At 36.8% G+C, this 26,071-nt stretch overlaps 1 protein-coding gene across 1 annotated transcript in view; it reads right to left on the bottom strand.

The window, feature by feature from the left end:
* Positions 1-26,071, bottom strand: part of LOC149815977 (protein transport protein SEC24 C-like) — a 175,970-nt gene that overhangs the window by 98,860 nt on the left and 51,039 nt on the right. Inside the window, exons 5-7 of the mRNA XM_089988866.1 lie at positions 23,068-23,179; positions 2,377-2,504; positions 1,221-1,340 (exon numbers count right to left, since the gene is read on the bottom strand). Of these exons, the coding sequence (XP_089844992.1) occupies positions 1,221-1,340; positions 2,377-2,504; positions 23,068-23,179 (360 nt within the window). The remainder of the gene's footprint in view (positions 1-1,220; positions 1,341-2,376; positions 2,505-23,067; positions 23,180-26,071) is intronic.

Raw genomic sequence — 26,071 nt, 5'->3', positions numbered from 1 at the left:
ATTGCATCCCTAAAAGGAAATTACAGAGAATCTCCAAAGACCATTTCGAAGTCAATACATGGCTAAGAGTAAACTCATCAAAATCAATAAGGACTAGAACCTCCCACAATTTCATCCAGCCCCTTTTGTGCATGCTTAACAAAGGCAGATGCCACCATCCAGAATAACTGAAAAGGGTCAAGACCAGAAGAAATCAAAAGTTGAAGAATAATTTCTTCCAAGGAATTAAAAAGGATATTCTTGTTGGGAAAACTACGTTTTACTTTTTTTGTATTTTATTTTTTATTATTTAAAAATGCTAATCCCAAGGAAAAATCCTTTTCTAAGTTTTAACCAATTCACTTATGATATTATCATGATAATGATAGTGGGACTAGCTATGATTGTATAACTTCCGGTGCTAGGACTGGTACTCCATTCAAATTTTTCAAACATAGAAAAGTTTGACAACCAGTCAACAATCCTAGAGACACTGACTTAACTGATCAAGAATCTAGAGATCATGATTCAGTATGTCCTCAAGCAAGCCAAATCAGTGAAAATAGGGCTTTGATTCATCCTAAAAAATTACTGCTGACATACTTCTACCAGATTAGTGCTAGATTTCTGACTTTTACACAACTTGGCTCCAGCTATGTTCACATAAGCCAGCATCCAACTCAGGTGTTCTGTTTCCACCCCTTTCACTAAAGCCATCAATATTTCCTGAGCATACCTCTCCAAATAACCATAACAAAGCTATTTTCTTACACATTTCCACCATTTTACAAGCTGAACCAGGCATTCTGAAGGACACCCAATTTAACAAGCAACATAAGAATAAGCCCAGAAAAGCTGACAAAATAAGATAAATTGCAATCCCAACATCAACAGAGACATCTACATGTGGTTGAATTGGCAACTGGCATTCGCAAATCAAATTGTGGAAATTATAGAAGGAAATATGGGCCCAAAGATATATTTCTAACAAATGTATCTGTAAACTTGAGCAAGTTATTCTTCCGGTTCTCTTTCTTTTTTCATACCTCTGTGAGCATTTCTAATTTTCAACCTTTAACAAGTTTGTAACTAAAGAAAACAAGGAAGTTATTCTAACCGTTTTAGCATATAGGGGATTGCAATAACCTACTATATAGAATCTCAAATGAGGCTGGATGCATATATTAGAACAACTAGCACGTACTGAGTGGCAAATAAGAAAAGTGGACAGGAAAACTTACAGGAAGGTCATTAATAGCTTGGGTCACTGCACTGCAAGTTGCTGCAGTTGCTCCAGTTTGAATAGCATTCGTGGACACATCCACAAGGAAGAAAAATACAGCAGGCATTGGATCACGGACCTGAAAGTGGTTTAGTAGTTAAAATATTAAAAAAATGTAACAGCCAAAAGTTGAGAAAAAGTATAAGCACATGCTATGTTTGTATCAATTGAGGTAGAGAACACTATGAGATTTATTGGGATAAAGAGGGAAGCTCTTATAAAGCTCAATTACAAAAATAGAGATTTTGAGAAAAAAAATATTTGTTCATTCAAAGACTAATAGAGATTAATAAAAGATTGGGATAACCATTGATCTTCACCACTAAGAAACAGTGAGCAATATATGGGGCTTGCATTCAGCCCACAATCTGAACAATTAAACCAAAAACAGAATTTTCCCAACTAGAGATACAACTTCGCAATTAAACCAAAAACAGAATTTTCCCAACTAGAGATACAACTTCGCAATTAAACCACAAATCTATGAATTTTAATAAGTAGAAAGTAATATATATATATATATATATATATTATGAATAGGTCAAGGAAAAACTTTACTTGTAAGCCTCATGAATAAAAACAAAATAGTGGGAGCCGGGTCAGCAGGATAAGATACGAGAACAACTTGTGCTACAATTCTTCTTAAATTTTATTTCTAGCATAGTACATATTTTACATAGCAGATCCATGGTACAAAGAACTACACACATGGTCTAATAGAGCAGATGACCACAAGTTTTCATCACAATACAACCCACCCCAACACCCTGCAATTATTCAATGCACCATGGGTAAGAAAAGGAAATAGAATAACCATCACAGCCACTTCTACACCTCCAAAGAGAAAATGTAAAGTGAATGCCATAGAATACCAGACAAGTGGGGGAAAATATTTCAAAGGAAGCAGTTAGCAAAGCAACTAAAAGAACACTACCAGCAATCAATGGTGCATTGTATTGTATAATATGACTAAAAAATAGCGTGACACCATGGTTGACTGTAAACCTTTTCAAATATGACTAACTAGATACCAAACGGCACCATTTTTTAACAGGAAATAACAAAAGTAACAGGCTGCAACAGGGGACTATTCTAAGGAAGCATCAACTACAAACCATGTATTCCTTTGTGGCAACAAATTCAACAGTTCCTCTGCATAGCTCAGGCCTTTCATCAGCATCCCGACGCCTACCATCTGGCCCTAAATTGCACTGATAGTCACGCGGTGTTTCATCAGTAAACCCTGCAAAACAGATAATTCAGAATGGTCAACATGGAGTAACGAAGAAAATAAGGTTGAATTTTCTAATTAAGCAAACTGGTGAAATAAGAGGAATGTTGACAGAACATAAGGAGCTTAGTATAATATTACTTATAAGATTGACAATCCTTTTTACCAGAGAACATGAAATTCATTAACAAACAAAGTATATGAACATGTACATATGACAGATCAAAGACCCATGAAGGAGAGGCAGAAGGTGATAATTCCAGATTCAATGGGTTCACCAAAGTAGCCTATCCGAGTTTGCTTCACATAGGGTAAACAAGCCAAAAGTCATTATTTTCTCATTTTTGAGCTGGAAAGCCCTGGTGAAGAAACATGTAGTCTAGGTCATTTCAGTCCTAGAGCAGCCCACTATATAACCAGTGTATACATCTTAGTAAGGTGCATGAAGATACGCAAAAGAGTGGCAATGATCCTTTTGTTATAGTTGTGTAGCAAGTTATATCAGTCTAATCTAACTTGTTCTGTAATAGCACTGTATAGTCATATTGACTCTATGGAGGGGGTTACTGCAGCTTGATTTGTGTGAAACTAGGGATTGTGTAATCCAGGACATCCAGGCCTGACAGTTTCGAAGTGCCCAAGCAACGTGAAAGCAATTTGACATATTCATGGATCTCAAGCCAGTCCTAGTATGGTAATTCAGCAATTGAAACAAACTCCTGTCAACATGTCTCAGAGCAACAACCTAAACACTACACCCAGAATGAAGAGAAGGGGTGCTAAGAAGTCACATACGATATGCCCCAAACAGGTGTGTGTGTGTGTGTACACAAAACCGCTATTAGCCAGATGATAACCTACAATCTCTAGAGACTGACAATAATAAATGGTTGGCATAACCATCAGTGAGCATGTATCCAGGGACCTGACCCAGGATCTACTTTGTTGGAATGAAACCAATCCATCACTAGAAAAGGTGTAGTTAGAAGGACATGGCAAAGATGTAGGAGCTCAGTTGATGCTCGGCCAATGGTATGACCAAGTGGCATAGGCATGTTAGTAATATTCCAGTTTGGGACAGCAACAAATTTATCATCTGGGTTTATTAATTGGTTCATACAGTACCCAGCCACATAAAAGAGCTTAATAAACATATTAACTGCCATCTGGTCACAGTAGTGCAGAATCTTTCAACATGTTTGATCTTGTGTGTAACGTTTAGGATGCCATCTCCAATTTCTTCCAAATGATGGCGACCAACAGTGATGATTACTCCGTCGGAATTGCTTTACGAAAAAATTATAATGTTGTTTGTGTCTTCTGTATCTTATATGTTACAATGATAACAGAACTACAACAACAACTACGCCTTCATCCCAAAACAATTGGGGTCGGCGATATGAACCAACAAAGAAAATCATTTTGGGTCTTCCACATGAATCCTTCTCCTCCAATCATTTCTATCCAATGCCATGTCCTCGGTGAGGTTCAAAGCAATCATATCCTTTCCTATCATCTCCATCCAAGTCTTCCTAGGCCCACCCCGACCTCTTTTAACTAATATATTTTCTCATTTCTCCATCCTTCTAACTGGAGCATCATTAGGCCTTCACCGAATATGTCCAAACCACCGTAAACGATTCTCTCTCATCTTATTTTCAATGGGTGCAACGCCTACCTTCTTACAATGATAACAGAACTGTTTTAATAAAATCAAATCACTCTCTCTAATGTCAGTGGTAAAAGTAGATCAGTTGTAATCTCAAAGCGTTCTCATCAAAAAAAGAAATCAACTTAAAAATATGTTCCCTGCTCTTGGAACAACTCAATGTAGTCTTGCCAAAATGTGTCTAATATAAAAAACTGTTTTTTATACACCAAGCAAAATAAAACAATGCAGTGGAAAAATAGGCATATTGGAAAAACAACCTGTGGTCTCTTATTAGCTAGTCAAATTCATAAGAATTTTTTGGCTGAGGCCATAGTTGCATTGGTACACCCTAGCGTATCAAGTATCAGGCATACCAGTACCAGATACTGGTACGGAACTCGTATCTGAAACCATAAACTGAAGTACCAAATGCTTAAGAAACTCATCTTAATTACTTGAGAAACACGCACCATCTTACATAGAAACACGGTTTTACTGTATTATAAATGAGTATCAAGTTCATTTCTATTATCGTTTTTCCATACAGACAACAATTTCATTTTCTAAAGGCACCATTTTCATCAAAAATAATAAATACCTATAATTTGTAAAATGCATTTTAATTTATAGGTATCTTTATAAAAATATATACTTCATATCTACTTTTGAGAAACTCGTACCAATTCTTTTAGAAACTGTATCTATGTATATTAGAAACTTGTATCGATATTTTTTTGGAATTGTTTCAAATAAAAGCATACCTGAAACTTTTTAAGGCCTCACATACCCATATCAGTATCGCATACTCGTACCAGTACCCATACCCGTTTCTGGCAACTATGGTTGTGGCTACATGCCCCACCTTATTGTCGATCAACTAGACAGCCCATGGTGCTCTTGCAAGCATTTTTCATTCCAAAAAGTACAAGAAAATTCCAGATTACTCTGAATTACAAGTGTTCAGAAGTGTCGGTTTAGTTTGGTGCCCAAAAAATATATCCCTCTACCAACGAAGTGAAGCTCTGTTTTCTTGGACATCCTCAACAGAATAAAGGATAGTCATTATGATCTCATACCTAGAGGAATATAGACATCTTGTAAAATCGCGTATTTTTCATACTTAGTCATTTTATGATCTTGTCGAAAATTTGGCTAAGTCTGGGCGAAAAATCATTTGAAACTCGATTTTAGACTGATGTTTTTTGTCTGGGCTGGGCCCAGGTCTCATCGGCAAGGCCGAGGCGAGCCAATCGAAGTGTAAGAAAGTTTTATTTTTGACCTTTAAATTCAAGAGAAATTCGGATTATTTTTTAACGAATTTTAGAAGCGAAATTTGTGTTATATATCGTTGGATCGCATTTTTTCAAAAATTAAACAGTTGTCGGTTCGGACCCAGAGTTGGATCGGACCGGATCTGATGGATTTGATTCGAATTAATATGAATTTGGACTCTATCCAAGATCCCTATTAATCTGGATTTGATCCAACTCAAGACCCATTTGGATTTCTGAGATGGATTTGGATCTTGGGTCTGAATCCAGATCCAAATCCAAGCACAACAATTTGTCCAACTTTAAATTCATCAAAAAACTTTAAATTGAGGTTTATTAATGTTAAGAAGCCGCTGAAGTTAATTTGATAATTTTTGGAAGCTTCTGGAAATTTATTTAATAATTAATATTAAATAATTAATTAATTAATGTAATGTAATTCCAAAAATTTATTTTGAGGTTTGTTTAGAACTCTTAGAAGAGCCCTTGAACCCTTCTAGAAGGATCTAAGAAGGTCTGAGAATCAAGGAGTTCCAAATAGAATAAAATTTTGAAAAGTCAACTTAAGAGTTCTGAAATTTTCGAAAAACCCATAGGAGAGGAGTTCTTAGAAGAGAGAACTCTCTCTTCTCCAGCTCATTTGGAATGGGCTGGAGAAGGGGGGGTGTCCCCCCTTATTTGCCTATAAATAGTCAAAAAAAGAAAGAAAGAAAAAGAAAAAGGGGAAAGAGAGGAAGAGGGAAAACAAGAGGAAAAGAGAGTAAGAAGAAGAGGGCTTTCTTCTTCGATTATTCGTGTTTTCCACCATTGATTTTGTTCTTTTTATCGATTCACGCAAAGGCACAGGTCTCCTCTGTTGGATTCAAGTGAGAAATTGAATGTTGGTTCGATTCTATGCAATATCTTGGATGGAAATCCATGGAAAAACATTTATATGGTTGATTTCTCAAAAACGCATGGGGGATGATCCATAGATCTTCCTTCATGGCTAAATTCTTATTTTTCTTCCATCTTTTTCATGGAAAAAAATTATGTGCATGTTATAACAGAATTTTTATTGATGTAGGAGTGGTGCTTTTAGAACCCTCTTTGATGAATATTGATTTCTATGCATGGATCATGATATGGACTGAATATATGCATGAAAATATGTGCTTAAATCATGTTGTATGCATGTATTTTTTAGAAAACGTGTGCGTCATGGTGTGCTTATTGAAAACATTGAATGTATATGCATTCTTGAATAAGTATTTTCAAGAAAGCTTATGGCTCATGTAATATTTCTGAATATGTATAGGTTTTAATTCGTTTTGTAAGCAGATGTGAACGTGATCATGTTTATAACATGTTTTTCTTTTTTTCTCATTTGTTTAACTGTGTCTAGTTCATGCATAGTTCAAAGAAAAAAAAAAGGATTCGTACAATAGTTGTTGTGGGGCAGTCGGGCCAAGCCAAAGGAGACGGCTGGGCTAGTGCTGACCCAGACGACTGGGTCGGCTGGGTGCAGTCGACTATGCATTCAAAAAAAAATTGTTAACTATTGGGCCCAACCGACCTGCAGTCGGCTGAGCCGTGGGCAGTCAGCCCCAGCCGACTGGGTCGGCTGGGCTGGGAAACTGATCCAGCCGATTGGGTCGGCTGGGTGGGTTTGGCTGTGTGCCAGACCCAGCCGACTGGGTTGGCTGGGTCATGTATAAAAAAAAATTGGGTGCTGGATTCATGTTTTACAAAAAAAAATTATCATGTGATGTGTATGTTTTTTAATTTCCAGATTTCGCCCGGTGTGAATGCCTCGACTATGTGCAGGCTAGAAATTGATTTTCGCATGCTTATGATTGATTAATTTTGAGTGATCAATACTCAAATGCAATGTTATTTACATGTGTATTTTGTGAGCATGTGCAAATCTTGAATTTTAGATTATGATGAAGATGTATCACTGCTTAAGTAGCCACATGTTTTAAGTGAAGAGATTCATGAATGAAAGCTTGCATGTGACGTGAACATATGAATTGAAGCATGCCTTTGATGTGAATACATGCATTAAATGGAATCATGCATTGACATGAATTTGGGTATTGAGTGAAAGCATGCAATGAATATGTATACTCAAAGAAAGCATGCATTGATATGAATTTGTGTACACAATGAAAGTATGCAATTGATATGTGTAATAAATGGAATCATGCAGATAACTCGAATATGTGCAATTGTCACTAACATATGAACTGAATAAAAACATGCTTGTGAGTGTTCATGTTTCATGTACATAGTTAAAATTCCATACTTGAATGTGCATTTGAAAAGCATGTGATTTATTTCATATATGGCATATTATTATAGTTTTTGCTTATGGTGCATCGATGATCGAAATGAATCATCGCAGGCTTGGAGAGCCTCAAGCTTTGGTTTTGCTCCTCTTTATTTATTTCAAATGAATCACATTAATGTTGTTGCATTGTATTGCATTATTCTATGCTTTTCTGCGGGTGGTGGTCCCGTGATGGTTCTCGCAGGGGAATATGTGTCCTTGTGCCTTTATTTTTGCATGTTGAATTGTAAACTAAATAATTGGCCTTTAATAACAAGCTAAAGAAAAAGAACAATGTAATATACCTTATGAGATCTTCTGTCGTTAGAATGAGAATCTTAGAGTTTCAGTTTTGAGAGATCAGAAGGATACAAAAACTCTATGTGCATTATTGATTACCCCTAAACCTAATATTGAGGTTTTTTCTTCTGACCACGGTTTTAGAAAGAATCCATCACTTTACCTGAGGGTGGTGTGTAGACACAACTGTTATTTTGGTATACCAAGAAAGTGACACTATTGGATATGAAAGACCTTAGTGCCTTGACATTAGATGTAGAGGTCTAATGTTCCAAAGATAATTCGGTTGAGGGCTAAGTTTGAAACTCAATAATAATATACAACTTGTGTACTAAGTTACCCTGGAAACCCTACTTGACCTCGAGAATTTTACTCGTTTAGTGTATCCGCGGGCAACGATAATAAAAAGAGGAACTCAAATTGTGTGCATGCTAATAGGGGAATGCATATAATAAGAGAACTTGATCAAAGATAATAAAGTATTCATGCATGTACACAGATATGATGTATTTTCTTGTTAGGTATTAGATCATGCATATTTACTTGTTTCTCTACTTATCTTGTATGATCGAATGTATGATATTATATTTTATTGCATGTTGAATGTTCTAAATGCTTATCTGAATCATGTTCTTATTGCAATAGTATTTCTCTAAGTTATTGCGTGAATTCTTATCTGTATTATTTTTGCTTACTTGTTTCATTAGAGGAATTCGTACACAGAATTTCTCGAATTTCTGACACCCCTACTTTTGTGGTTTTCGCAATCGCAGGAAATCAGTGAAGTGACTCGCTTCTAGAAGAGCTACGAGTGTTACACGTTTGCTAGACAGTTTCACAGATGAACAACGTGGCTCTGATTTTCTTTCATTTTCTTTACATTAAATTGTTCAAGCACTCTGATTTTTCTTATGTAATTGTATCGAGATTATTCTTACTTAGTTAATAAAATTTGGCTTGCTATGGTGGATGATAAATGTAAAATCTCTGGTGATTTGTTTGGTTATCCAATTGTGAGTGAAAATGTAAAGACCCTCGGATCTTTGAGAAGATTTGCGCAATAGTTTTAAAAAAAATCTACATTTTTAAGAGGTATGAGTTGGGGTCGTTACATATTTACATGTCTTTCCTCAGCACCTTGGTTACCATGAATTATATATCCAAGAGAAGGAGAAACTGGTTTTGCATTTCTTCCAATATACACGCACCTCAGCCCTATTCCTCATACTCATTTAGCTTCGTATGGCTTTTTCTATTCAGCAACAAATCTTTTCAGCATTAGCTTATATTTTGATCCTCAATCTTATTGTAAGCTGATCTATCTTAAGAGTAGTATTAATTTGAACTAGAAATTAATTGATCCTGATAGGATCTACTAGTCTGTTAACAAAAATTGCCTGATTATCTGAATTGCAATAAATGCAGATGAAAATTTCAAAGGGTTTTTTATCATTTTTTATATATTCAATTCTAATCTTTTCTATGATATATCAGATAGTTGATTCATTGAAGTAAAAAAATACGAATATAGCTCCTTGACATTGTCAACCCAAGGTTATGTTACCTGGCAAGAGCTAGGTGCATGAAGTTGAAATGTCTCTGTTGGACAGAAAAAGAAATGAACATACTCGTGAATTTCCCCCTCTAATTTAGATTAAGCATGTTATGATAAAATGAATTGGATTTTACAGTTGCTTATTTTGGCCAATCAATCATCTCATAACCTAGTTTCAACAACTTCATTTTTACACTTCTTCCTAGCTGCTTGGTCTGTCATGGATTTCTGGTTCACTGCCTTTGGCATTCAACCTAATGGATTCAGTTTCAATCATCCTGCCTGAAGCCTTGTCATCAACAAGGAGAAAGTTGTGTTTCACCTCCTCAAGCAACAAAAGTGCTACATACATGTATGTCATATACACACTAGCTATGTCATATGGACATGTCCGCGGATATGCTAGGTATGATACGACAACTCTCAAAAATTAAGACATAGGGACATGGTCATGCACAAATCTATGTGCGTGTGTAATTAAAAACATCAAATAATAAAACTAAGTTAAAATTGAAATACAATATATTGATGATAAATTCTAAGAGAAAAAGAAAGCAAGTGAACGCAAGTAAATAAAATCATAAAAATAAGTAGATAAAATTAATGAGACAATGTTGACTATGTGCACTACTTGTTTGACTGTGCCTATGAAGTGTCCTGGAATGTCCAAGTGTGGCATCATGTTGACACAGGATATGCATGCTGAGTGAAGTGTCTGTATGGCATAACACACTAATATAACATGAGAAGGTAATAGAGTTGAATGTATCACTAAAATACTGTTTTTCTCAATTCATCGGTGTATCATGTTGAGGGACTAACACTCTGTTTGCTTTGTTAGAAAAATGCCAACACCACCAAAGAATTACATCTAGCTGTTAAGTTGCATATATATATGCTTTGTATGTATTCACATATATATATAATGAGGTAATAGGTAAATACCCATTACTGGTATTTTGGTCATTTCAGTCATTGTAATAGGTTGTGCCCATTAGAGGCACATTAGTACTTTTACTTTATTCTTTTTTTTTGTCCTTTTCTGTTTTTGTAGGAACTATTTGGTCAAATACCAAATAGAGTTGTTGGGTTCTTTTTTACTAGTTGACTAGTCAATGAAGTTGTTGGAACAGTCCAATAGCTATATTTATAGTTGTTGGAACAGTCCAACAGCTCTATTGAGACTGACTCTTGTTTATAAATAGAGGTGAACCCCCTCTTGTTATTTTATGCTTGTTCTCAAGCACTCTCTCAAGAGATTCTTTATATTTTTTATGTTGTCACTCTTGCCCATAAGTGGCATTATGTATGTAATTGTATCTTGACCCATAAGTGTCATTTTGTGTATGTTGTAATTGCCCATAAGAGGTATTTGTTTGTATTTGCCATATTTCATTACATGGTATCAAAGCTTTGGTGATCTTGGGTTGTAACTTGTACGTGAAAATCAAGATGAGGATTGTGAGATTGGTGGAGCATTGGTTCATTACCTCAAGAAGCACGCCATCAAACTTCTTTAACACTTTTATTCTTGCAATCTCCTCTTTTTTCCTCTCATTCTTGTCTCTATTCCTTTTTCTTCTCCTTTATAGCTGATAAAGACATTGTAACGATTGTTCCCATCAAATTTGATAGAAAAAAGTACAATATGTAGGTCGCGACGATGAAAAGAATCCTCATGGGTAAAGATATATGGCAATTTTTTGATGGTTTGCATTGGAACCACAACCAATTCTCACAAGAATAGTTGTTAGAGCCTATGGTGAATCTAAGGAAGAGAGTCTTAAGGGAGTTGAAAGGAAAAAAGCTATGCTTGAATACAAAAAAAGCCTATAAAGAGTGGGAAGTGGACTGTGTCAGAGTTTTTTCTCTTTATAAGTAGTATGCATGAGGAGCCATGCTCCGATATTCTTGAATTTGAAAGAGTGGATGAAGCTTGAGAATATGTTAGACAAACATATACTTAAAAAGATGTTGCTCACAAGTGAGATCTTTAAGACAAAATACATAATTGCAAACAAGGTGATAAAACGGTGAGGGAATATTATAATACCCTCAAAAGACTTTGGAATCAATTAGCTAAGCTTGAACCTATATAGGAGACACCTAATGATGCTTCAGAATGGAAAAAATACGAGCATGAGGAACAATTGTTCCAATTTTTTAAAGGTCTTAGACTCGAATTCGAACAAGTTAGGGTCAATATCATTTATAGGGAAAAACATCTTCCCTTGTACGAGGAATTAGCTCAAGTGTGTATGGAAGAGACAAAGTTGAAATCCATGTTTGATCCTAAGGGGATCAAGGATAATGCTTTGGCCGTGTCAAGACTGGGTACCAATACAAATGTCTACAAACCACCACATTTTTCAAAACCTTTCTATGGGAGACCTAGATATGATGACAACAAGAGAAAAAATATAATATGTCATAATTGTGGATAGTCGAGGCACATCAAAACCTACTGTCCCAAGTTCAAAAGAAGAGAAGACAAAAAGGTGGCATCCATGGGAACATCTCACGAAGAAAGAAGTGGAACGGATGAGGATTAAAAATTCATTGGAACTATGTTCTCTCAAATCATGGAGGTCCTTCATCCACTAATCAAAAATTCATCTTCCACTCTTTCGGGAGTCGAGGTCTCTACTTCTTCATCTCCCGGTAAGGTTTCTTGACTTTTAGATTTCGGAGCCTCATTTAATATAACTTTACATATGTTTTTGCTTTGTGAATGTTGCACTAATTCAAAGCGAAATAATGTTTTTACTGTTGATGGGTCCTCTCTTATTATAAAAGGCATTGGGAATTTCAAAAGTATTTCAAAATTTCCTATTCCAAAAATTAGATTTGTCCCAAAATTAAATTTAAACATACTCTTTGTTTCTCAAATTATCGGCCATAGGTGTAGTGTCTTCTTCTCATCTAAACAATGTTTGGTGCAGGATCTCCAGTCCGAGAAGCAGATTGGGAAAGGACACAGAGAAGACCTCAACTACATGGATCGTCTTTTGCTTCCAAAACACAGTTTTTGTTATAATATTCAAAATGTAGACAGTTTTGTGGCATCAAAGACTAGGACATCCTAGTTTATCAAAGTTATCTCATGTACCATATTTGAACAAATTTTGTAATGAAATTTTTCATTGTGAGGATTGTGTTCTTGGCAAAATAAAACCCTTTCTTTTCTTAAATGAACCATCTTTTCTTCTAAACTGTTTGAATTAGTGCATTCGAATGTATGGGGACCTTCTCCTATCTTACCTAAGGTGGTTACTCGTATTACATGATTTTTGTTGATGATTATACTAGATTTTCTTGGATATACTTAGGCACAAGAGTGAAGTTTTTGAAAAAAAATTAAAAATATCATAATCTTGTGAAAAAAACAATTTAAAACTGAAATTTCTATCTTCTGCTCCGACTCTGGAGGAGAGTTTATGTCAAGTGATTTCAAAACTTATTTTGAAAACAATGGGATTTTATACCAAAGATCATGTGCTTATACACCTCAACAAAATGAATTAGATGAAAGAAAACAAAGGCACATAATTGAGACCACTAGAACCCCTTTAATTTCAAAATTGTTCCAAAACATTTTTGGGTTGAAGCTTGTTTAATTGTTTGTGGATCTTATTAACAGACTTTCATCATCTAAGCTTCAAAATATTTCTCCTTATAAAAAACTCTTTAAAATCTCTCCTGACTATCGTAGATTAAGACCTTTAGAATGCAAGTGCTTTGTTCTCACTAACAAAAATGATAAACTCTCTTGTAAACCTATACCATGTGCATTCTTTGGATATCAGCAAAACCCAAAAAGATTTAGATGTTTTGATTCAGAAAATGACAGTTTATATCTCAAGGAATGTTTATTTTTTGGAGAATGAAAGTTTCTTCCAAAATGTGCCTAAGAACTTTGAGTATTCTTTTTTATTTGATATATTACACCAAAATAATAATGAGATTTTATTTAAGAATGTTAGTAATGAAGAGCCTCAACTCAATATATAAGATAGTGGGAATATTAAATCAGAAGAACTTAATGTAATTCAATATAGAAGACGTGCAAATGATAGACAACCAAGTGCTCTAAAAAATTATTTCACCTTAGAAACCAAACAACTAGATGGAGTTAGAAAATCAAATCAGACCTCTAGAACCCCCGATAGCTATGTCACATGGGTGCGGGTGCGGGTGCGGCGCAATTCCAAAAAATTTGGACACGAGGACTCGGCTATATATATATATATATATGTATTAAAAAATATATATTATAAATATATATTTTTTAAATATATATAATTATATATATAACAATAAATTAACACATAAAGATTATAAATTTTAAAGCAAAAATAAAAAAGCAATTCTTAACAACACAAACTTAGCAAAATATAACACATAAAAAAGCTTGTGAGTGTGATAAACAACAAAACTTATCATAAATCTGCCTCATCGTCTGAATTAGAGGGAAGAACAGGATCGAGGTAGTCCATGTTGAGAGTATGTAAATTATGTTCTCCCTCCAAGTCAAAATCTTCTAGATTTACATCCCAATTCTTGGATGGTCCACAACTGCATCAAAAAATGACTATATTAATATCTAACTTAAAACTTTGAATGCAAATATTTAAATACAAACTTTGAATACAAAAAAAAGTACTTATACTCTTCTTTGGTGCGGCGAGAAATTAATCGTAGATTTGAGTGAACATAAACCAAATCCTCTGCTCTTTTACTAGTGAGTTTGTTTCTTTTAATGTTGTGAATTTGAGCATATGTACTCCAATTTCTTTCACAACAAGATGATGTAGCAGGTTGGGATAACAACTTCATTGCAAGACGTTGCAGATTTGGTGTCTCTGATCCATATGTTGCCCACCAATTAAGGGGATCTTCCTCGTCCCTTGCCACAAGTGCTGCTAAAGAATCAAATCTCCCAGTAGAAAACTTGCCAAACTCACTATTTATAACCTTAAACATGTGAGGATCATTAAAAAGTCTTCCCAAATATATCATTCTATTTCTTGATATCTCATGATCTTCATTTGGAGAAACACGACCAATACCTGCTGTCCACCATTTTTTTGCGTAGTATTTTGGATTAAGAGAGTGTGTCATGCAATGCAAAGGTGTATTATTTTTATCCCATCTTCTCACTAAAACTGAATGTACATGATTGTAAAATTCTGAATCATCAAGTGCAATATCTTTCTTCTCATGTTTAAAAATGATACTTTGAACTTTTTCAATCATATTGTCCCACATTTCATAAATTCTATGAAGCATGGGTACATCTCTGTCAACTTCTCTCAACATTTCCCAAATAGGCTCTATAAATTTAACAAAATATGTAATTTTATCCCACCAAAAATCATCACAGATGAATTTTTTGATAGCTTGAGCCTTGACATCATCTTCAGTACGATAAAAATCCTAATCTTGATCAACCACCATCATCATCAATGCATTCTTGAGTTGCTTAATTCTTTTTATCATAACAATGAGAGAAGCAAAACGAGTTTCAGCAACTTTCAGTAACTTGAGATCAGAATGCCTATTAAATATAGAAAGGGCATGATGATGGTTTACAACAAAATTTCTAATATTTCGAACATCATGTTCTATTTTCTCAATCCATAAGCACATTTCATGTGCATGTGCATGATCTTTTGATGGATTGCATATACTCTTAAGTGCCAAATTTAAACTCTGTGCTGCACAAGGAGTCCAAAAAATATGTGAATATGTATCTTCACTTGCCAAATTCATTCCTGCATGACTGCAAACTGGAGCATTGTCAGTAATGATTTGCACCACACTTTCTTCACCCACTTCTTTTATCACTTCGGCAAATAATCTCTTTAAATACTCAGCATCTTTATACTCTCCAGATGCATCAACAGTCTTCAAAAAGATTGGCCCATTAAGTGAGTAAGCAATGAAGTTTATCAGTGGTCGCCTTTGTATATCAGTCCACCCATCAGAAACAATCGACACTCCATGTCGTTTCCATGCAAATTTTTAAGTCTCTAACAAGTCGTCAATTCTATTTTTTTCCTCTGCAAGAATGATTGTTCTTAGTTTTTCTGAACTAGGAGGCACATAACCACTCAAATTGCAATTAGCCAAAGATGTAATCATATCTTTCCAGTATGGACTTCTAGCTACATTAAAAGGAATTGAGCTTGAGTAAAAGAATCGACCAATCTTTTTATCAATTTCTGCTCTTGCCATGTTTTTTAATGATGCTTGTATTGTTTTATTGCTTTCCATCTTTCTTTTCTTTAAAAGCTCTTCTTGTATATCACTAGCAGTAGGAAAAGACAAATTAATCGAATCGCTTCTCATCTCTGCAATTTTCTTCTTTTCAGCTTCCTCTTGTTCTTTTTTTAATTGTTTTAACATGTCTTTGTCAACCCCAGAACATGCCCTAATTCCTTGACCACGAATATGCAAAAGATGTGCTTTCACACGCGTATAAGAACCTGTGAAAACAGTCTTACATAGATTACAATGAAACTGCACATTCCCACCACCACCACTACTAGCTTTTACCCATTTTGTCACAAGCCTCCAAAATGGTTGAGAAACTTCTAATTCAGGGTTAGAAGTTGAACCAAATGTATTGACACTACCACTAGAACTCGCCATTATATCTGAAAAGTGAAATATGAAAAGAAAATAAGTAAATAAAATAAAGTTAATAAACACTTCAAATTTCAAAATAATAGTAATAGGAGCTACCCCCTATCTAACACAAAAAAAGAGGGGCAGGGCAAGCCCCTGCTGAACCTTATCCATGTCAGGGGCTTCGCCCTTGCCAAAAGCCAAAGGCAGCAGGGGAAACGAGGAGGGGCCGAGCCCCTCCTCGTTTTCCTTTTGTTCAGCAGGGGTAAGAAGGAGTGGGGGAAGGAGGGGGCTCGGCTGACAAGCCGAGCCTTGCCACGCCGGACAGAAGGCCCCTCCCTGCACCCTCTGCTCGCAGAAGAGGGGCTGAGCCCCTCCCTTTGCCTTCGATTCACAGAAGAGGGGCTCGGCCCCTCGTTTCCCTTCTGTCCGACATGGCAAGGCTCGGCTTGTCAGCCGAGCCCCCTCCTTCTCCCACTCCTTCTTACCCCTGACGAACAAAAGGAAAACGAGGAGGGGCTCGGACCCTCCTCGTTTCCCCTGTTGTTCGGCGTGGCAAGGCTCGGCCTGTCAGTCGAGCCCCCTCCTTCCCCCACTCCTACTTCTTACCCCTGCAATAAAAGGGAAACGAGGAGGGGCTGAGCCCCTCCTCTATGAATCGGACGTACAGGGAGGGGCCGAGCCCCTCTTCTACGAGCAGAGGGTGCAGAGAGGGGGGGCGAGCCCCTCTTCTGCGAGCAGAGGGTACGGGGGGAGGGGCCTGCCTGGCATAAGCGAAACGAGGAGGGGCCAAGCCCCTCCTCTGTGAATAGGAGGCATAGAGAGGGGTTGAGCCCCTCTTCTGCGAGCAGAGGGTGCAAGGGAGGCTGCGAGCAGAGGGAGGGTTGATCGACATACCTGTTGACAGAGGGGGAGATGGTGGTTGCCTGTGCGTACCGTCGCCGGAGTCTGGATCGCCGACGTGGGTGTAGAAGAAAGCTGCAGGGGCTGAAGGGGAGAAGCAAAATAAAGAAGGTAAGCCCCTCCCCCTGTCGATAAACCCCTTTTAGGGTTCGGCTGCAAAAGAAAATTGGATTTGGGTCGGGTCCGAACCCGACCTGACCCAGATCCAAAATGTAATTTAAAAGTCGAAATGGACATTTTTGGACTCTGTCAAAGTTGACTGAGTCCAAAATGTGGACGGACTTGGCCTGGACTCATTGACCAAGTCCGACTCGGCGTTGACCGAGTCCGGGCCGAGTCCTAAGCCGCACCCGAGTCCGCACTCGTGTCGGAGCGTGTCGACTCGGGTGCAGCACCTCCTTAGCCGAGTCCGTGTGACATAGCCTGATAGATTTGTTTCATATGAATCTTTTTCTCCACAATATAGAGCTTGTTTAGATAAGATTTTGTCCTACTTTGAACCTGCCACATATAATCAGGCAAAGAAATATTTTGAATGGATAAAAGCTATGAATAAAGAATTAGGAGTGCTTGAAAAATCTAAGACTTAAGAAATATCTTATTCACCTAAAGATAAAAAAATTATAGGTTGTAGATGGGTTTATAAAGTTAAAACTAAGAGTGGTGGCACCCTAGAAAGGAACAAGGTCAGTTTAGTTGCCAAGGGTTACACATAAGAATATGGGATAGACTATGATGAAACATTTGCACCTGTAGCTAGGATGACTGCAGTTAGGACACTCATAATTGTTGTTGTTAAAGGTTGGAATATCTATCACATAAATATAAAAAATGCATTTTCAAATGGAGATCTAAAAGAAGAAGTTTATATGGATACGCCTCTTGGATATGAAACTCCTCCTGGTAAGGTGTTTTGATTGAGAACGGCTCTTTATGGTTTAAAACATGCACCCAAAGCCTGGTATAATCGTTTTAGCTCTGTTATGCTCAAACTTGGGTTTAAATCTTGCTATATTGATATTGCCATGTTTACTAAGAAATCTAATGCAGGGAATTTTGTTCTCCTTTTTTATGTTGATGACATGATCATCACAGGTAAAGACCATAGTTACCGAAAGCTTCTTAGATAGGTGGGAAGCCAGCTTCCCGGAATCTCGTTTCGAAAGCGCGATACTCCTCGCTTCTAAAACTTGATGAGAATCTCGATTATCCCACGCTTCTCCTATGTGTTCCACACGCTTTATCTATTCTTCTTATGTGTTCTCTCACTTTATTTTTCATTTTTTTTTATGTTTCCTCACGCTTCTCACTCACTTTCATGTGCTTTCTCTAAATTGGCAATCATCATTTTTAGATTTTGTTAAAAATTTAATTCTTACACTAAAAAATCATGAAATTTAAGAATAGTCACTAATTATTTTAGTTTTTATTTGTGTTTCATTTTGATTTTCATTTAATTCTTATATTGTTTTTTTATTCCCCGCTTCTAGCTTCTAGCTTCTCGCTTCTACTTCCTGTATCGTTTCTCGCTTCCGCTTCCTAGTTTGGCAACCTTGGTAAAGACAAACAAGGAGTAAAGTATATTAAGTTTATTCTTAAAAAATATTTTGAAATGACTGATCTTGGATTTCTTAGTTTTTTCCTAAGAATTGAAGTTGCTTATTCTCCTAAAAAATATTTACTTTCTCAAACCAAGTTTGCTAATGATATTATTGACAAGTCAGGAATTAATGACGAAAAAAGAATGGATACCCTTGAAGTTATTAATGTCAAAATGAAGATATACCTTTAGATGATCCTACTATGTATCGTCAAATGATTGGTGCCTTAACTTATTTAACTATTACTAGGTCTGATATTGTGCATACGGCCCATACAAATAGACAATTCCAACATTCTCCCACCACAGTTCACACAAGTGTTGTGATAGGATTGTTAGATATTTACAAACCTTTACCTCTAAAGGTCTTTTATTATCCTCCTCTTCTCTTGAGCTAATTGCTCATTCTAACTCAGATTGGGGAGGAGATTCAAATTATTGCCACCCAACTACTGGTTTTTGTGTGTTTTTAGGTGATTTTTTTGTGTTGTAAAAATGCAAAAAACAACAAAAAGTATCATTATCATCCACTAAAGTTGAGTATCGTGTAATGGTCACTACATCAGAGATTGTTTGGTTGTGGAGATTACTTGAAGATATGAGTGTGCATATTCAATCACCTATAAGGTTATGTTGTGAAAATAAAAGTGCCATCTATATAGCCGGCAATCGCATATTTCATGAGCGCACCAAACATATCGAAATAGATTGTCAATATGTTCGTGAAGAGTACATGAGGAAGACCATCATCCTACCCTATGTAACATCAAAATTTCAATTGGTCGACTTCTTTACAAAAGCTCTCCCTTCTCCCCAATTTTTTTTTTGCTTAACAAACTTTCAGTGATTACACCGTAAGTTTGAGGAGTGTTAAGTTATATATATATATATAAATATATATATATATATATAATAGGTAAATACCCATTAGGGGTATTTTGATCATTTCAGTCCTTATAATAGGTTGTGTAATATTAAGGGTGTGTTAGTACTTTTACTTTATTAATTTATATTTATCCTTTTTTGTTTTTATAGGAACTATTTGGTCAAATATCAAATAGAGTTAATGGGTTCTTTTTTTACTAGTTAACGTAGAGTTGACTAGTCAATAAAGTTGTTGAAATAGTCCAACCTCTTGTGTACTATATCACATGGGTGCGGGTGCGACACGGGTGCGACGCAATTTCAAAAAATTTGAACACGGGGACACGGCTATATATATGTATATATATTTTAATATATATATATAACAATATATTCAGTGTGTGCATATATGTGGATATTGTCCTCTAAAGTTTGGCACTAGCATGAGTGTTTTTACTAACTTCGCAAATTGTACTTTTTGCAAATCTAAGTCATTGTTGGTGCTTGGGCACTGCCATGGTATCCTTTGAATTGTTAAGAACTTAATTTTGTTGAACTTGTTGATGTTCACTCATAAAAGAGGCTGGTAATGGTTTTCATTTGTTGTGGTTATTCTAATGGTAAAGTGATCACACTGTCAATATACGACCACCATTGAGGAGGATTGTCTAGGTGGGTGTTAATTTTTTACTGGAACTAGTTGTGTTTTCCATGTTTTCCTGCTGGTTCAAAGAGTATTCGAGTTTTGTGGTCAAGGTCTGGGCTCATTGATAGGGAGGTCTAATGAGTTGTGAAGCCTGATTCAGAGTTTTTGCCCTTGCAGAAAGGGGGGTCCGGGGGCTCCTCCCGGATCCGACTTGTTTAGGTTTATGGTTATCGCCCTTGCCTTGTATAAATTCTTTTTTTTTCTTTTCTTTTCTTTCTTTTCTCTCTTGTTTATTGTTTCCTTCGATTGTTTCTTGCTCGCAGTTTGCGTAACAAGGTCCCCCCTACCCTGAGTTTGAGTTCCCATGTGAGTATCCCCTTTCTGGAAAAAAAAGCAAGAGGCCCCTTAGGGTTGAGTAGGGGCCATGGAGTTTCAAGCCATATATGTGAATATATAACAGCATAAAAACACTCATGCTATATATATATATAAAGATTTTTTTTATTTTTACCCTAAAAATGGACAAAAATATACTCGGTCAAAGATGACAGAGTCTATAAAGTGGACGAACTCGACCCCAGTGCGTTGACCGAGTCTAACACTTGTTGACTGGAGTCTGCCTCGTGTCTGTGTCCGGACCCGTGTCGACGCGGGTGCGTCGACCCCCCAGCCAAGTCCGTGTGACATAGCTTGTGTATCTATGTCACAGGGATTCGACCAACCAAGTGTCGCACCCGTGTCGACGCGATGCGATGCGACACGACGCGGGTGCACGTGCGGGTGCGGCACCTGGTGCGGTCAACCCGACCGTGGGTGTGGTCAATGCACCAAGGGCCATTTATGTCCAATTTTTGGATCTTAAAAAAACACGCCCGATGAAATAGGCTGAGGAGAGGAGGATTAGGGCAAAAACAATTGCCCTAATCCTCCCTTCCTCTCCTCCCGACCTCTCCTCTTGAAGCCGACGACGACCTGACCCCGACGCCAGCGACGACCTCTCTTCTCGATCTCTCCTCCTGAATCTGGCGATGACCACTCCGCCTGACCTCTCCTCGTCAGGTACTCTCTCTCACTCTCTTTGTCTCTCAATCTCTCTGTCTCTCACTATCGCTCTTTCTTCTCTCGCTCTCTCCATCTCTCACTTACTCTCACTCGCTCGCTCTATCTCTCTCACTCTCAATCTCTTTGTCTCTTACTATCGCTCTATCCATCTCGCACTTACTCTCACTGGCTCTCTCTATCTCTCACTTACTCTCACTCGCTCTCTCTATCTCTCTATCTCTCTATCTCTCTATCTCTCTATCTCTCTTCTCTCGCTCAATCTCACTCCCTCTGTCTTGCGCAGACGATGAGGTTGTCGGTGACCTTCGGGTTTAGGGTTCTAGCGCAGGGTGGGGTCAACAGGTCTAGGTTATCCGGACCTGACCCGTATTAAGGGTCCATGTACGGTGATAAATAAGAAGACCCTGTTAAGACTCGGGTTTCAGGCCCAAAGGTGAGATTAATGCATAGATCCAAGCATAGTTTGTGAAATTTTATATCAGACCCACCCGAGTTTTGATTTTTTTTGACAAAGTTTTGCTGCAATATAGACTGTTAATTTTAATTGGATCTCTTTAGAAACTCATTTAAACATAAAATTAAAGATACCTAATTTAATACATGTTAAGTGAAAAAATATGTCTACAGAGTGCAGACTCTACACATATATTTTTTATAATCTCATGCTTAGGAGTGTTCACTTTGCATAATAGAATTGTAGATTGTTAATTTGATTTATTGCATGCATGATGATGAATTGATTTGATGATATTATGATAATTGTTTTTTATTTCATTAGTGCTACGGTTGTTAACTGTTAAAACTTAAAAATTATATATATATAATATAATTTTTTATATTTTTGCCGCACCCAAGTTTTTTAAAAGTGCCGCGCCCCCGCACCCATGTGACATAGTTGTGTATAAATAAGGGTGAACCCCCTCTCGTTCTTTTATGCCTGTTCTTAAGCACTCTGTCTTCATTTGTGTATGTTTACTTGCTCATAAGAGGCATTTGTTTGTAGCCATATTTCATTACACTAGCCACAATAAAACAGCTCAATTTTCTGGTCCTTTGATCCATGTAACTATTGTCCCATTGCTTCCACTTAGTTGTCTCTCACCTTTCAATCAATGACCTCACCAATCAAAACCTTCTTTTGATATCCATAGTCCACTATTTTCTGAGTCCCAACACATGACAAGCAAATTTTGATATTTTATTCTGTTCTGTAGTGACTTTAGTTATATCATTTGTGGATCAACACCCAGACACATCTTACAAAACCAAAAACATCTAGCAACAATTTACAATATAAACCTAGCAAGAAAATTCAAAAACCTCCAAGTGTGTACGCATTGCAGAGAGTATGATACCAAAATTTATATTTCCTCTATAACCTTATCAGAACAAGGATCGAGCAACATATAAACTGATGACAAAAGTAACAACCTCCCTCCATAACAGACTTTTGATAACATGAAACTTCTTTCCAAGTTAAAAGACAGGAAGGAGATAAAGACTGGTCAAATACAAACTCAAAATAGAAGATCTTCGCTCAAAGAAAATTTCCACTCTTAATTAACTGGATAATGATTATTTTAAAAGCATAAAAAATCACCAATAAACAGCACAAAATTTTGTGGCAACATTTTCCAAAATCATTCTAATAAAGTGACAATCGGACATTATATGCATGCTATGGTATCTGAGATAAATCATCACCTAGGAGGAAAAACAAACTTAAGAAGATGCTGCAAATTATAGAAAGATTCTTAAGTGGTTTCATCTTCCAGTGCATACCACAAAGATTACAAATAAAACGCCTTCCTTGATCAATGAACTTCATGAAAGGATTTATGTATCCCTTGCAACGAGAACAGCGAACAGGTCCACTTTCCCCAAAATCCACAACCTGACGTAGTGCAGAGCACAAGCATAAAAATGACAAATAAACCTAATATAAAAGTTAAATGTATAGTGAAAAACAGGCATGGATAACTAGTACAGTTGATCAAATGCTCTAGAAAGAACCCATCATATCCTTACTGCATTGTTACATATGCATCACTAGCCTTTGTTACTGACATGTAGATCGTTGATAGATGTATAAAAGGTGGTTTATGATTCTCTAAAACTATTTTATATTACCAGATTCAGCAATCTATAATCATATTGAAGTAGTTCCTTGAAACACATACACAAACAGAGACCATATATAAATAAAAGGCCAGTGAGTGACTCACATGCACATGACACAATCTATGCAACATAGACACATCTAAATGGTCGATGCACCCTTGTGGATATAGTGTAACACAGGTGTGAATGCATTACTTGACATAGTGGGACTCGGGTCAGCTTTTTAGGTGCAGTAAACCTGCACAGATGGTACAATTTTGGACACAGTAAACTCTCACTGAATCCAAAATTATCCAAGTCTCGGCACCAATTAACCCCTTCCCCAACTTACCTAGACTGTGCACCTCTCTCTCTCTCTCTCTCTCTCTCTCTCTCTCTCTCTCTCTCTCTCTCTCTCTCTCTCTCTCCAGGTTTACGAATCAGATCTAGGTGTACTTTTACCTATGTCTAATTAATCGAGTGGTCGACCTAGTGCAATCTCAATGAACCTAGACTGCAACCAGTTCTGGGTCCGACCAGACTTGGTTCTGATCAGATCCAGTAAACGACCAGTTCTTGGTCCAATTAGACCTGCACTAATTGAATTCAAAAAAGATCCTTTTTTCCTTTTTAAGCTTTATATACGTACACATACATGTGTGTGTGACATGATCAGACCCAGAATTGGTTTTTTAAATGAACCAGTTATTCATTTTTATGTTCAAACCAATGCATGAATCAAGTATTTTCTTCTGTTTCTTTAAAATGTGCTATTCATTTTTGTTTATAATTAAAAAAAACTAGACACTAGATACATTTTTATGTTTAAGATCTTATGGGTAATAAAAGGAAAGGAAAAGTTGTTGCTTTGGTCTTGGTTCAAGCTCTAATGGTAGTGTCAGTTTTGTTTTATCTGATGCTTATCAACCAACATGGAGGCGTGTTACAAAGACTGGAAAAGCACGCCATGTGGTGTTCCTTTGCAATTTATGCAACACTCAAGTCATTGGGCCTCAAACATGAGTTAAAGCTCGTTTGCATAAAAAAATCTCCAATCATGGCATTGCAAGCATGTCAGACAGGAAGAATTGCTCAAACTAGAAAAGGAACAAGAAGCTGATAAGAGGAAGAACATGATGGACTCTAGTGCAATTAACATGCCCCCTTCGAGTCACAGAAGAAAATGCTCTAAAAAATGAATATGACGGAGAAAAACAATACAAGGATCGTTCAATTTGCATATGGATGAAATGGATAGAAAAATAGGGAATTCTTTTTTTCAATTTAAATTCCATTTAATGTATCTAAAAAACCTCACCAGAAGGGCTTGGTTACATTGTAATGAAATATGCGGAAAAGAAATATATGTCCTACAATGGACATTCACACATAGAAACCAAAGAACAAGTCCAAAAGAGGACATACACAAAAGCCAACAATGGCTTGAAAGCATAAAATCTTATAAAGGCACAAGAAGGCTTGAAGAAGCCACACATACAAAGGGGGGAGACCCCACTTATTTATAGGCAAGAGAGGAGTGAGAGAGGGTTAGAGAAGGGAGAGAGAGAGGCACCATTGGGAGTCCCAACAAGGTGTCGTTGGGCTCCCAACGATCACAATTGTGACTGTTGGGGGCCCAACGACTCTTTGTTGGGACCCCCAATGAGTGTGCATTTAATGCAAAAAATAAAAATAAAAAAGAAATAAGAGAAAAAGGAAAAAAAGTAAAAAAAAAAGACTACAATGCCCCTATTGGGCTGATTTACAGAAATACCCCTTATCGGGTATGTGGATGAATATATATATATATATATATATATATATATTGATTACATGTATTTTAACACCCTCCCTCAAGCTTTACGGGGATACAACCGAAAGCTTGTTAAGAAGAAACATGAAACGAGGAGCAGCAAGGGCTTTAGTGAAGAAGTCTGTCAACTGGTACTCGGATGTGACATAGGGCAATGCTATGATTCCTTTTAGGTATTCATCTCGAACATAATGGCAGTCTATCTCTATGTGTTTAGTACGCTCATGAAAGGTGTGATTGCTTGCAATATAAATGGCACTCTTGTTATCACAATACATCTTCGAAGGAGTAGAGATGATTATGCCCATATCATTGAGGAGACTTCTAAGTCACACAAGCTCCATGGTTGTGGTAGCCATTGCACGATACTCCGCTTCTGCTGAGGACAATGACACTTTGTGTTGCTTGCATCTCCAAGAAATCATAGAGTCACCTAAGAAAACACAAAAACCAGTAGTTGAGACTCTATCATTGGGATTTTCACCCCAATCAACATCAGTATAAGCAATTAAATCAAAAGATGATGAAGAAGAAAGAAAAACTCCCTTAGTTATGGTGTCTTTAATGTATCTAACTATTCTTAAGACTGCACTCATGTGCACAGTTGTAGGTGCATGTTAAAACTGACTGACGGAGTGAACTGCGTGAGTTATGTCTGGCCGAGTGATGGATAAGTACGTCAGAGACCCAACAAGTTGACGGTAGGGAGTAGGATTCTCGAGAAGTGTTTCATCTTCCAACCTTAACTTTGCATTGATAACCTCAGTGGTTTCTGTCTTCTTATCATCCGAAATTCCAAACTTGGAACAAATGTCAGCAGCAAGTTTCATCTGAGAGAGAATATACCCTCGGGGAGAGTATGCTACTTCAATA

Source organism: Nuphar pumila, chromosome 15, assembly GCF_984573655.1.
Source record: "Nuphar pumila chromosome 15, dmNupPumi1.hap1.1, whole genome shotgun sequence".
NCBI classification, from domain to species: Eukaryota; Viridiplantae; Streptophyta; class Magnoliopsida; order Nymphaeales; family Nymphaeaceae; genus Nuphar; species Nuphar pumila.
This window is presented reverse-complemented; position numbering and strand designations above follow the sequence as displayed.